The sequence below is a fragment of the Emydura macquarii genome, unplaced genomic scaffold (genome assembly GCF_026122565.2).
Source record: "Emydura macquarii macquarii isolate MOO-44397 ecotype Brisbane River unplaced genomic scaffold, CSIRO-AGI_Emac_v2 contig_1876, whole genome shotgun sequence".
In the NCBI taxonomy this organism is placed as follows: Eukaryota; Metazoa; Chordata; order Testudines; family Chelidae; genus Emydura; species Emydura macquarii.
The window spans coordinates 30,412,228-30,425,579 of NW_027132013.1; the positions used below are offsets into that span (position 1 = coordinate 30,412,228).

The following is a 13,352-nucleotide window of genomic DNA, read 5'->3' on the forward strand; positions in this document are numbered from 1 at the left end:
GTGGCTGACACATACTAGAATATAACAAACACCACACAATCCAGCCAAAGCTTCTGTTTAAAAATGTGTTCGACTATGCTCAAAATATGATCAGTAGATGAAAAGCAAGGATGAATGGTGAGGAAAAAGAATTCACAGCTTGGATTTTACTGGGTGTTATTTATTAAATTAACAGTAATTAATATTTTTCTCCACCCGCACTTCAGAAGAAAAATAGTGGCATAGGAAGAAAAGAAACTTGATAGATCACACATATTCCTCACTCCCATCCCAAACGCAACACATCCTGTTGATGATGATGATGTTAATACTTAAAACTAGAAATGTTTTGTATTAACATGGGGGAAAGGGATATTTTAAAATAAAATATCCTCTTTTAGGATCCTGGTACAGTGAAGTGCTGTGTGTCTCCTGAATGATGCCAAATGGTCTTCACTTCAATTGAAATCAGTATGCAGAAGCAGATGGGCCCTATCCAGTTTCAGCTTAAAATAAGTGTTTAGTCAGAAGCCAAGGAGAAAGGGATCACTGGTGCCTGGAGAGGGAGTTTCTCAGCTTCCCCTCCAAATCCCCATCCCTCTGCAAACTGAAAGCTGTACCTAGAACAACATGAGGTCAGTGGTGTTAAGTTTTTATAGTATCCTGCAGGATCAGAACCAAGGTTTTCAATTTACGGAGGTGGTACAAAAAGATAGCTGAGGCACATCACTCCTCATTAACCTCTGACGACCTAACTACTTTTACACTAAAAGTAGATATTTTAGCATCATCTGGGATGCTTAATCTCTACCCTTTACTATAGCAGGTGTAGAGAACAGCTATCATTAATGTATCACCCACATGGTTGATCCTGGGCAGAATATCTCTGAATTCAGTAGAATGTTTATGCCGTGCAAGTGCATGCGCTAAAAAAACTGGGTATGTACCAGGTGTGGTACTCATAGATGAAAGTGAATTCTCAAAAATTCATATTGGGTCTTTGGTTTGTTAGTATTTTTCAGAAGGTGTCCTAGCTCTCCATAGAGTAGTAGCAGAATTCTGTTTGCACTTACTGAAGAACCATGTTTTTTTCTTTTAAACAAATACACTATCTTATCAAATTTGCATATATTGCTACACCATATGCGTATTCAAAATGAAGGTTCCTAGGATTTAGAATGGAGGCACCTAATACATCTATTTTCAGTTTGAAAGGGGGATGCAGCTTCAAAGACCAAGGGGTAGGCGATCCTAGGTACATTCTGAGAGGGGTGAGGTTGCACAGCTGTCCTGTCGGACCTGATCTTGCAGAGCACTAAGTAGCTTGTACTCCCATTTACTTCATGGTATCCTGGGCACTCTTTTCAGTTCCCCGATGTTGGAGATAGGGGGTGTGATGCTGGCAGACCAAGTGCCAGCTCATGCCAACCCCTGTACGCCTCAATGAACATTAACAAATGCATAGCTGAAAACCAGTCTGGCTCACCTGTGTGTTAGTCTTGCTAAAATAGATATTTCATTTATAAGGATGTGTTTAGTCTTGATGAAATGCTTGTTGGCTGCTGCACATATTTAACTCACTTATAACATCTGTATCCTATGATATAAAGTTATATTGAGTGTTTGCATTGTAAACCTCTGTAATTGTTTAACTCACCAAATAGAAAAGAAGCATAAATTAATGTAAAGTGCTGGTACTGCACACCAGAAGGTCCACTGAAACCAAGTGAGACATTATGAAACATCAAAGGACAAAGACTTTGGAAGAGGAGAAAGGTGCAAACACTTGTCCCATCAGTTTGAATTCCATGGGAAAGGAATAAAAATCCCTGACTAGAAGGAACTGTATCACTATGTTGCTTGGAATTTGGAGAGGACAATAGTTCTAAGCATAAGCAAGGAAACCCCAAGGTGCTTAGCTTGGATTAGCTGTAAAAGATGTAGAAAGCTTGCATAACGCAGCAACTTCTATTACCTTTTGCAACCTAAGACTGTAACTCATTTGTGTGTGTATGTTTGCCTGATTTAACCTTGTAAGTAACTCTCATTTCTTCTTCTTAGTTAATAAAACTTTAGTTAGTTTATTATAGGACTGGCTACAAGTGTTGTAGTGTTGTGGCTACAAATGTTGTCTTTGGTCTAAGGTACATTTGACCTGGGTTAAGAGACTGGTCCTTTCTTTGGTACTGGGAGTATCCTAAGTATTGTTGTGATTTTTGGTGTAAGGGACCATCTGTCACAAAGGCAAGTTTGCCTGGGTGGCAAGATAGACCAGAGTGGCAGAGGACTGTCTGTGACTCCATGGTTAGTGGCTGCAGTAGTACTTAAAGAGTTCACACATGTTATTTGATTGGTGAATTGAAGTATAGAACTCACAACCAATTTGGGGTTTGTGCCCTGCTTCTTGACAGTCTGCCCTAAGGTTGGCACTCATACTCAGGAGCTACTCCAGACAGCTTGACAGAGGGCAGGTGTCGGGATACTGGTCAAAGGCAGGCAGGACTATGGGCAGGAACTTGGAATTCCAGAACTGAAGCCAGGGGTCAGAGCCAGTATCAGCATCAAGAGTCAAACTGAGAGTCAAGAAGGAGTCAGAGTCAGGAGTTACACTGACGGTCAGAGTCAGAGATAAAATCAGGGATCAGTACGAGGGTCAGTATCGGGTCCGTGTTGGTCAATCAGGAGTCAGAACCTATGTTAGAGCAGAGGTTAATATCAGGAGGTCAGGAACAGAGAAGTAGGGCAGTCATGACAGCTAGGTAGGGATCTACGTTGTTGCCTGAATACTTCCTGGTATGCCCATGGACTTATATAGGAACAAGGAGCCAATCAGGAATCGACGAGATCACTGTCAGTCCGATCCATCAAGGCGGAACCTCCCCTGTGGATTGTGGGTCCCAGGGAGTGGCTAAGTTATAGCTGCTACTGGGTGGTAGTTTGGGGCTGTTAGCTGCCTGGTAGTCTTGCATGCCTGGGTTCAAGTCCCACCAATCTTTACAGCAGGATCCTGAAGAACTCCTCCTTTCTCTTCACCAGTGGTGCTTTTCTCCTGGCTTTCTGATAATACATCACCTTTTAGGATGACAGTTGAAGAGTTCAGCCTATGTGTGTTGACTTCATACAGTTGACATGCATCATGCAGAGTTGAGTCTTTTGCTGTCTAAATCATAGATTATAAAATCTATTGAGTAATAATATTGTTTCTGAAATCAGTTTCTATTGTAAACCTTCATCCTATTAGTGAAAAACATGAAATTTGGATAATTAAATACATGTATTTCAAATTATTATAAATCACGGATGGATAATATGGTGAATGTTAGGAAATGTTGATCACTTCTTTAGGGCATAAAATAGCCCTGAATTATTATTACGTATTTTGTAGAAAGCCTTCAAAATAACAAATGAAATGTAACATTTGAGAAACTATGTGGGTGTCATAGGAAATATCATAGTGTCACACTTAATTGGCTCATACTGGCATCATGTCGACTGTGAGGAAGCTTTTAAAAATGACAAAAATATGACAACAAGCAGTGCCAAAGGGTCCAGTGTTATGAATGCATTAAATGTGTATGCATATACTGTGTGAATTGGCAAATCTGTATTAACATTAATTTGTAAAGATGTAAGTTAATATTATTACTGCATGTGTTCAAGAAAATTACTGCACTGAATATGGGCCCAATGGAGGAAAGTCCACCTCTAAAGTATTGAAGCATGTGCATAAGTAAGTCCCTGTTCTTTGCCGACTAGACATACTTTCATGATTTGGGGCCTATGTCTGAAAAGGGTATGGCCAACCTTCAAACAGTCAATAGAAAGAACTGGATGATGCGCAATCGTTGACTAATTGCCACAGGCAACATGGAGCCAAAATCAAACAAAAAATAAGTGATTTCTTGTGACCAGAGTTGAAACTAAGTAAAAGCGTAAGGTTTCCTGTAGCAGAATCAGGGCTAAACTCAATGAAGCTAATTCAAAGAGGTGAAAATTAAAAATGCACGTAAAAATACCAAGATTATCGATTTCAGTGCAAAAGTCACCTTTCCTTTGTCCAAATATTGTTCCGACTCAGCTCAAAAAAGCCCTCATTTTTTAAAAATGGGGCAAATTTTGAATTATTAACAAAATCTGAAAAAAATTAAATACCATGTAGTTTTGCATTTGTTTTGCACAGCAGTGTTCTCCCCCCTTTCCAAGCACAAAAGATGAGTTACATTCACAGTGCCTTCTCACCTCCTTATGATTTTAGTGTATTCATTTATACACTCCTTTTTGGATATTCTGGATTTTGTTGTTGTTTTCTTAAATGCTGTGCGTCTTTGTTTACGTAAAATGTGAGGGACTAACAATGGTCAGTAACAGGTGTAATTTGAGCAAGTATTCTCCAAACTTTCCTACACCGTTGAGCCAAAACATCTCACTCCTGACACTGAAGTGCCCAAGGTCACTCTTGAAAAGAGTACACTAGTTGTGTGGTGAACATACATTCACTAGAGCAGTGGTTCCCAGCCTGTGGCCCGCAGGCCAGAAGTGACCCGCAGGGTGTTTCAGAGTGGCCTGCGGATCCCCTCCCGCTGGCTGCAGAAGGGAGCCGCTGCCTAAGTACTCAGGCGGAGCGTGTTGCTGGGGCAGGCTCCTTGCTGCAGCCAAGGGGAGGGGAGATCAGCACTCCCCTCCCCCTGTTTGTAGCAGCGAGCACAGCAAAATGCTTTGCATAGGTACCTAGGTGCTGGAGCCAAAGGGAGGGGAGCACTGATCGGAGTGAATTGTCGATGCAGGCTCCTTGCTGCAGCCAAGGGGATGAGAGATTAGTGCTTCCCTCCCCTTGGTTCTGGCAGGGAGCACGGCAAAACATTCCGCATAGGTCCCTAGGCCCTGGGGTCCCTGCTGGAGCTAGAGGGAGGGGAGCACTGATCTCCCATCCCCTTGGCTGAAGAAGAGAGCCACTGCCTAGGGACCCAGGTGAAGCGCATGGTTTCTCTGCTGCAGCTAGGGGGATGGGACATCCTCCTCACTGGACTCCTTCCCTCTGGCTGCAGTGGGGGAGAGGGGCTGCTGGCAGAGATTGGTGGCCCTTCAGGGTTGTAAAAATTATATTTGTGGCCCTCGAGCCAAAAAGGTTGGGAACAACTGCACTAGAGATTAGGCTGAGACCATATCATTCCTTTTCCTTTAAGAACCTAAACAGATTTAAATTTAGGCCTTCACTTTGAGCACCCAGTTCAGTGTTTAGCTTTCTACTTTAAATTCACTATAGTGCTCTAGCAAAACAACATTTCTTTTATCACTTAAAAGCATGACTCCAAGGCTGGGATTGTTACTAAAAGTAGAGTGTTTATTAAAATATCTGTGCAGCTGTAGCTTCTAATGACTCTTTTAGTGGGGGAAAGGCACCTGAAGACAGATATTCTGTAAAACTCCAAAATTATTGTAAAATTACATTTTCTTCACTCTATCATTTTAAGAGTCAGTTTGATTTATCCCAGCTTGGCATATTAGAATAGACATGAGGGATAGAAACAGTCCTAAAGTAAAAAAAGAAAAAAAAAGTTTGCACATTAATCTCCTCTGGCTCCCATCTCCCTGCCAGGAAAATTTTTCCTGCTGTCAGTCAACTGATCCCTATATCATCTGAAAACAGAACAAACATTTTAAAGTTCAGAGCTCTCTTCCTTCTCCACCCCTTCGAGGAACCCCCATTCCTCAGCAACCTGTGGAAGCAAAAGGAACTTTTTTTTCCTTAACCTGCAATTTACTCTTTTTAAGTGAGTGGCATTTCATGGTCTCAGCCAGTTCTTGATGCACTTAGTTGCCATGCGTGTAAGAAAACAGTAAGGGAATAATAAGGCCTGGATTTTGAACAAAATTTCTTTTTAAGGAGATACGTAGGCCATAAAACATTCCAAGTCTGCAAGTCTTTGTATTGTCAACCCTAGTGTAATATTGAAGTCATACATACTTGTGGGAGGGTGAGTGGGAAGTTGTTGTTTGCAATCTCTTCTATATATTTGTCACGATTTTTCAAAGTTATCGTAGTGCTTTTCTGTATGTCCTTTAAGACTTATTACTCATGGTAGAGGAGAAGGGATGCTGTGAGCAGAGAGCTGGGAGTCTTGACCTTCTGAGGCAAGCTCATAGTGCTAGCTTCCTATGTGGTCTTGGACAAGATGCTGAACCTTACTGTGTCTCAGATTCCACAACTGTAAAATGGGAATAATGTAACTCTCCTGCTTCATGAGGATGCATGAATTAGTTAATAGTTTGTAAGGCATTTTGAAGCAGAACTGTAAATGCTAAGTAGAAGTATCATTGAGAGCAAATCTCAGCCCTCCTGCCTGTAAAGACCAGAGCTCCTTCTTAACTTCTAATCTTTATGCTCTTCTAGAAACTTTATAAATATTCACTAGCTTAAATATTTCTAAATATACTACTAAAAATCCTCTAAATCATAAAGCATACATACATTCATTATGTGTGACAGACAATAGGATGAGATCAGAGGAGATGTAGAAGGGGGAATAATTTACCTAATAGTCAATGGACCTAAACGCTAGTTTAAACTATTGCAATTACATAACAAGGAGACAGAGAAAAGTGTAATTTAAAGAATTACATTAAAGAAATTAAAGAAAAAAAGTTTAACACATTCTTAACCCCCTCTGTTAGTTATATTTCCTGCTGCACTCCTCTTTTCCATCTCCTGGAGGTGTAAGTTACACCAAGTTAGAGACCATTGGAATCAACATTGTGAGTCAAATTCAGAAAAGGTGTTTAAGGGAGATGAAAGTTACATGTCAGTAATTGCAAGCTGGATTGGTATAATGTACATGCTGAGTAGTCTAGAAGATAGTCCAAGTTTGATCATCTTAATCACCTCTGGATTGGGACCATTGTGTGTGTTTGAGTAATTATTTTAACAGAAAACCATACCACTGGTAGATGATATCAGTTCATATTTTATCATTGGGCTGTAATGATGGCCCATTTACTCTTTAAATGAAAACATATATATTGAGGCTACTGTCAGTCCTAAAAGGGTACATTTCAAATAAAGGGTAATGTGCAATACCAGGGTGCTGAACTAAATACTACATGCCCATGAAAAATGATCAGGAAAGTTTCATTTTACAGCTGATGGAGATGTATGACTTTGGGGGGGATTCTTTCCATGATTCCGTGGCTTAGCTTTTCTGCGTTTTTCTTTGTTGCTGGTTTAATAGCTTTGAGAACAGAAGTGCCTAAAACAGGCATAGCAAAGGGAGCAGCAGTACAAGTTTTCCCACGCTTCCTTGCCAGAGGGCCTCCAAACCAGCCCCTAAGAGCCACTTCTAGAGTGGTTTGCTTCCCAGGGGTACCCAGGCATCTCGCTACCTCCTGCCCTTAGTGTGAGGAAATGTTATGTGTGCCTATTCTGGGTCAGCATCCTGAATCCACCAGCCTCTGCCAAGACAAGTGCTGCCTCCCAGGCTTCCTCAGGCCTTGCTCTGTCAGTACAGATAGTGATAGGCACAAACCAACCCCCTTATCCTACGAGCATCCCTCTGGAGTGCCCTTCCCCTGATCCACTCAACATTCCCAGAACTCCCAGATTCCCTGTTCCCATAGAACACCAGCATACTAAAGTCAGCTCAGGATCAGCACTTATATATATATATAGTGAAAACAAGAATATGTTTATCAAAGAACAGAGATTCAAATGATAGTAAGAAAGAATATTGGAAACAAATGGTTACATATAAAACAAAATCTAAACTAACTATGAAGACATTCATTCCCCTGACCCCTACAGGATAGCTTACCCCAAGTCCTTTCCCCAGTATTTTCAACCAGGATGGTGAAACCCTACTTTCATAAGATCAAGCCTGCTGGCAGCTTGTCTTCCACTTCTGTGCAGTTACAGAATTTGGTCCCTTACCTCAGGAGTCCTCTCATCTAAGGCTTATCTTGGGGTTCCATTGTCCTTGTAAATATTCAGGTCTGTACCTGACCAAACAATGAACAGTCCATCTACAAGTATGTCCATTGTGTTTTATACTAATTGTGTTGGCCCAGAGGAATACAATATGCAATGATCTACTAGAGAAATAAGTGTTTATTACCCCCTCTGCTGCTTAGAATCTGTTTATCACCTTCTGGTGACCTGTCTTAATTTACCTACTTTAAGGACATACTTCCTAATTCCTCACAAATTATCTGCACATGCATTTCACAATGATTATGATGACACTAGCTTTCAGTAGAGACCTTATATTACCCCCTTTGCTGAACCCACAGGATCCCTGTAACCATATATACCCTAGTTGGCACCAGGAGACTTCTTGGTCACATAAGGTGATTTGGACTCCACGTCCAGTCACCTGTGAGCCTACAAACAAGGGTTCCATTGGTACCCTTCATGGTGATTTTCTGATGAGGATTAATGTCCACTGAGAACTGGACTGAAACCACTAACAATTTAATTAACAGCTTCAGGCAACAATAATTTTCACTCACTACCAGCATGGTTTGCATTGGAATCTGTGCCTACACATGAAAATGGAAGACCCACACTCAGGTACCCAACCACAGAAATCAGTCAGTTCCATGCCTGCTCCCTTCTCCCAATTTATCCTCACTCTAAGATTTTTTTTTTCTTGCATTTCTGCAATGACTATTGGATTTTCCTCAAGATTTGCCAGGACATTAACGCAGCTCTAGCAATCTCTGAAGAAAAGTACAAAAATAAAAAATGGAAACTAAATTACTTTTGTCCCAGGGGATGCACTTCGAAACTTCTCCTGTTCAGCCCTGCTCCTGTGTTACACTGAACCACAAAACAGTGCATGTTGGCACTCGGGTCAAGAAAAGCTGCACTTCCCATACCACGGAGTCTGCTGGAGCCAGTCACCTCCCACTCTTACAGATCAATTTCAGGATTTCTCAAACTTTCAGCTGCGTGTCCTTGTCTATATTCCCCCACTAGAATTACATTAAGGAGTTGTTGCAGCAGCTAGTGAGACCAGAACTCAGTGTGCTCCAGACTCACTTCTTTCCCCCACCACACCTCTCAGTTGCTGGGTACAGTAGTACAGCTAGCCACTCTGACTGCAAAAAAGCAGCCTTAAAGCTAGCCTGAGTGGCACAAATCAGCATATAATGGCATATAATGTTTTAAGTTCCTACTAAGGTCAATACTAAACCTGGTGAAAAGAAATTCCAGATGAAGACTGAAATAGCTCTGACTTCATCAGTTGTGTCTAATGGTTGCACATAGTCTATTAGTGCTTCCAAAAGTTGTACAGTCATATTAGTTTACAATATATTCCAGGATTTATACTGTATCACACTAACTATATTCAGCTTCTGTGAGCTAAATTCAGCTCTGGTGTCAGCAATTGCAACTCCTATTAACTTAAATGGGAGATGTGATGGCACATGCCAGAGATGAATTTGGTCTGATTTTGATTATATTAAGTTTCTTTATTAATCATTCATTTCTTTGCTTCTGAAGGCTTGCTACATTACTTTATGTTTCCTGGATTTTAATTCATTTGTTTTTTCTTAAGCAGTATAACAAGATCCTTCTTAAAAATTCACAAAAGGAAATTTTAATAATTTTTTCTTGGACTGAATTGAGTCCAGAGATTGTTAGGACCTCAGACGTGTATAAACTCTTACTCAATTATATGGAACACAGCTACAAGTTTCTGTTATTGCAAAGCCTACCTGGAGATGCCTCAAAGTGCAGTTCTCTCAAATACTTTCATATCAAGTTTGTTCAGTTTTCAAGTAAACTCATATATAACTCATCCTGGATTCTGAGATCTGTCTTCTTTTGGAGTTGATTTTTTCTCAGTTCTGGTCTCTGACCCTGGGGTCTAAAATGCTCTGTTTATCCACAGACTGGCAGCAGCAATACAAGTGTGTCTGTGCCCCATTTTTAATATGCCTCAACCCTAAGCTGGAGAGACTATTTCCAGGGGTAGAAATGGAGCTCGGGCTCCATGCTTTTTCAGTCTTTGGTCTGCTGCAAACCTGTTTCTCTTCAGTTACGCTGCAACCTCTTGCTGCAGAGAGGTTGCACAGGTGCCACTGATATTTTGCCCTACAAAATCAGGTGTTGTGTGAATATGAAAGATCCCAGTTTAACTTTCAGATCCCAGGATGAGTTTGCAGAACTGACAGGAGAGAACAGTATGTTTTACATGTACAATGAACAAATTTGACATGGGAATATTTGGCAAACATGGAACCACCTTCCAGCCACACTTTTGCTGAAAAAAAATGAAGCAGACTTGCTATTGCCACACTCTGAATCCTACTCAGCATTCTGCAAGAGGTTTATTACTGTCACTGCAATACTAGGTGTTCACGTTACTAGTCGTGTTATGTTTGCAAACTGACAATTCCTTATCAGGGCATTTGAGTAATGCTGAGTTTAGACCAGATTTCAATTGTATCCCCTCCTAAAGGTTAAATATTCTGCATGTTTGAAATTAATTGCATCTGCTTCATTAATCCTTTATAAACTCTTAAAGCTACTTGGAGTATTTTAATCTGATATTTGAGGTTACTTCCTTGGTCAACCCTCCAGCTCCATTTCATAGTTGTGAACTGGAATTTGACACCATGGTTAACATAAAGCTGTTTGATTATGTTGTTGCTTGCATTCTTTATGGATCACAGATTTTATCTGTTAGCCAAGTCCAATGAAAAGCCAAGTAATGAAGAGGAAAAGAAAGCATTTATTTAAAACTGATGGTAACCTATATCATCCCTTAATAAGCATAATTGTGGCATATTACTGAAATCTTGGCTCTGATCTTGGAATGAGCTCTGCCTTTGTGGATATCTTTGCAGGTTCACAATTTACAAGATGCAGCACTGGTGGCAGGATTAGCAGTACCCAAATGATATGTAAAATATACTTCATCAAACAGAGAGGTGTTTGAATGTGCATATTCAAATTATTCATCTATTTTTTACTAATTGCATTATATGGAATTGTGGGGTTCTGTGTTTATATGTCAGTGATTTCCATTAAAATGGTACTCAGTCTACTACAAGATATTTTTAATAATTGCCAGCACAGCAAACCCATCTTGAGATCCCAGCATCAGATTAGAGTCTTTGCTTCTTATGCATCATCATTAGCATTAACGATTCTGTCGACCAAATTACAGTTACAATTTGCCCTGTGCAATATTGCTGACTACAGTCAGATTACACTGGCATATCTACCTGGAATTTAGTAAGCTATTTTATTTGTGATAGACAATAGTAATAGTAATAGTAATACCTAATTCTTATATCATGCTTGACATCAGTAGATCTCAAAACACTTTACAAAAGGAGGTCAGTATCATTATCCCCATTTTATAGAGGTGGAAACTCGGGTACAGAGAAGGGAAGTGATTTGCCCAAATTCACCCAGGAAACCACTGATGGAACCAGGAACTGAACCCAGGTCCTCATCAATTATCCGATCAATCCCACTTTGGCCTAGCTGTGCTGGCTCTGAAATGTTAAGCATAGTAAAAAGCAGTAAAAAATGAGAGTCACTAGAATAAGTAGATGTGACAGGGAAGAGTATCTTCGCAGACAGGCTGGCTAACCTAGTGAGGAGGGCTTTAAACTAGGTTCGACGGGGGATGGAGACCTAAGCCCGAAAGTAAGTGGGGAAGAGGGACACCACAAGGAAGCAGAAGGAGGAGGGTGCAGCAGGGGAGGCCTCCTGATTCATACTGTGAAAGTAGGCCAATCGGCTACTTATCTCAAGTGCCTGTACACAATGCAAGAAGCCTGGGAAACAAGCAGGAGGAACTGGAAGTCCTGGCACAGTCAAGAAACTATGACATGATTGGAATAACTGGTGGAGTAACTCACACGACTGGAGCACTGTCATGGATGGGTATAAACTGTTCAGGAAGGACAGGTGGGGGCGAAGGGGTGGAGGAGTTGCACTGTGTGTAAGAGAGCACTATGGTTGCTCTGAGCTCCAGTATGAAACTGGAGTGTCTCTGGGTTAAGCTTAGAAGCAAGAACAATAAGGGTGATGTCGTGGTGGGTGTCTGTTATAGACCACCAGACCAGGAGGATGAGGTAGATGAGGCTTTCTTTACTCAACTAGGGAAAGTTTCCAGTTCACAGGACCTGATTCTCATGGGGGACTTCAATCACCCTAACATCTGCTGGAAGAGCAATACAGCAGAGCACAAACAATCCAGGAAGTTTTTGGAGAGTGTCGCAGACAATTTCCTGGTGCAAGTGCTGGAGCAACCAACTAGGGGCCGTGCTTCTCTTGACCCACTGCTCACAAACAGGGAAGATTTGGTGGGGGAAGTAGAAGTGGGTGGCAACCTAGGCAGCAATGACCATGAGATGGTCGAGTTCAGGATCCTGACAAAAGGAAGAAAGGAGAACAGCAGGATACGGACCATGGACTTCAGAAAAGTGGACTTTGACTCCCTCAGGGAACTGATGGGCAAGATTCCCTGGGAGGCTAATATAAGGGGAAAAGGAATCCAAGAGAGCTGACTGTATTTTAAAGAGACCTTATTGAGGGCACAGGAGCAAACCATCCCGATGTGCAGAAAGAATAGCAAATATGGAAGGCGTCCAGCTTGGCTTAACAAAGAAGACTTTGGCGAACTTAAACACAAAAAGGAAGCTTACAAGAAGTGGAAGCTTGGTCAATTGACTAGGGAGGATTATAAAAACACTGCTCGAACATGCAGGAATGAAATCAGGAAGGCCAAAGCACAACTGGAGTTGCAGCTAGCAAGGGACGTGAAGGGGAACAAGAAGGGTTTCTACAGGTATGTTGCCAACAAGAGGAAGATTAGGGAAAGTGTGGGCCCCTTAGAGAATGAGGGAGGCAACCTAGTGACAGAGGATGTGGAGAAAGCTGAGGTACTCAATGCCTTTTTTGCCTCTGTCTTCACAGACAAGGTCAGCTCCCTGACTCCTTCACTGGGTGGCACAGAATGGGAAGGAGGCGAACATCCCGCAGTGCTGAAGGAACAGGTCCAAGACTATTTAGAAGGATTGGACATACACAAGTCCATGGGGCCGGATGCAATGCACCCGAGGGTGCTGAGGGAATTGGCTGAGGTGATTTCAGAGCCATTGGCTATTATCTTTGAAAGCTCGTGGCAACAGGGGGAGGTCCCTGAAGACTGGAAAAAAGCAAATATAGTGCCCATCTGCAAAAAAGGGAGGAAAGAGGATCCAGGGAACTACAGACCGGTCAGCCTCACTTCAATCCCTGGAAAAATCATGGAGCAGGTCCTTAAGAAATCCATTTTAAGGCACTTGGAAGAGAGGAAGGTGATCAGGAACAGTCAACACGATTCACCAAGGGAAAGTCATGCCTGACCAACCTGATT

General features: G+C 41.6%; 1 protein-coding gene across 4 annotated transcripts in view; it reads left to right on the forward strand.

The window, feature by feature from the left end:
• DPH6 (diphthamine biosynthesis 6) overlaps nt 1-13,352 on the forward strand; it is a 352,580-nt gene that overhangs the window by 312,850 nt on the left and 26,378 nt on the right. The window contains exon 16 of one of the 4 annotated variants that reach the window (XM_067558062.1): nt 1,644-1,921. The exons of the other annotated variants lie outside the window; for them this stretch is intronic. Coding sequence (XP_067414163.1) covers nt 1,644-1,666 — 23 coding nt within the window. The 3' untranslated portion in view covers nt 1,667-1,921. Of the gene's footprint in view, nt 1-1,643; nt 1,922-13,352 lie in introns of those variants that run through there. 4 annotated transcript variants of the gene reach the window in all.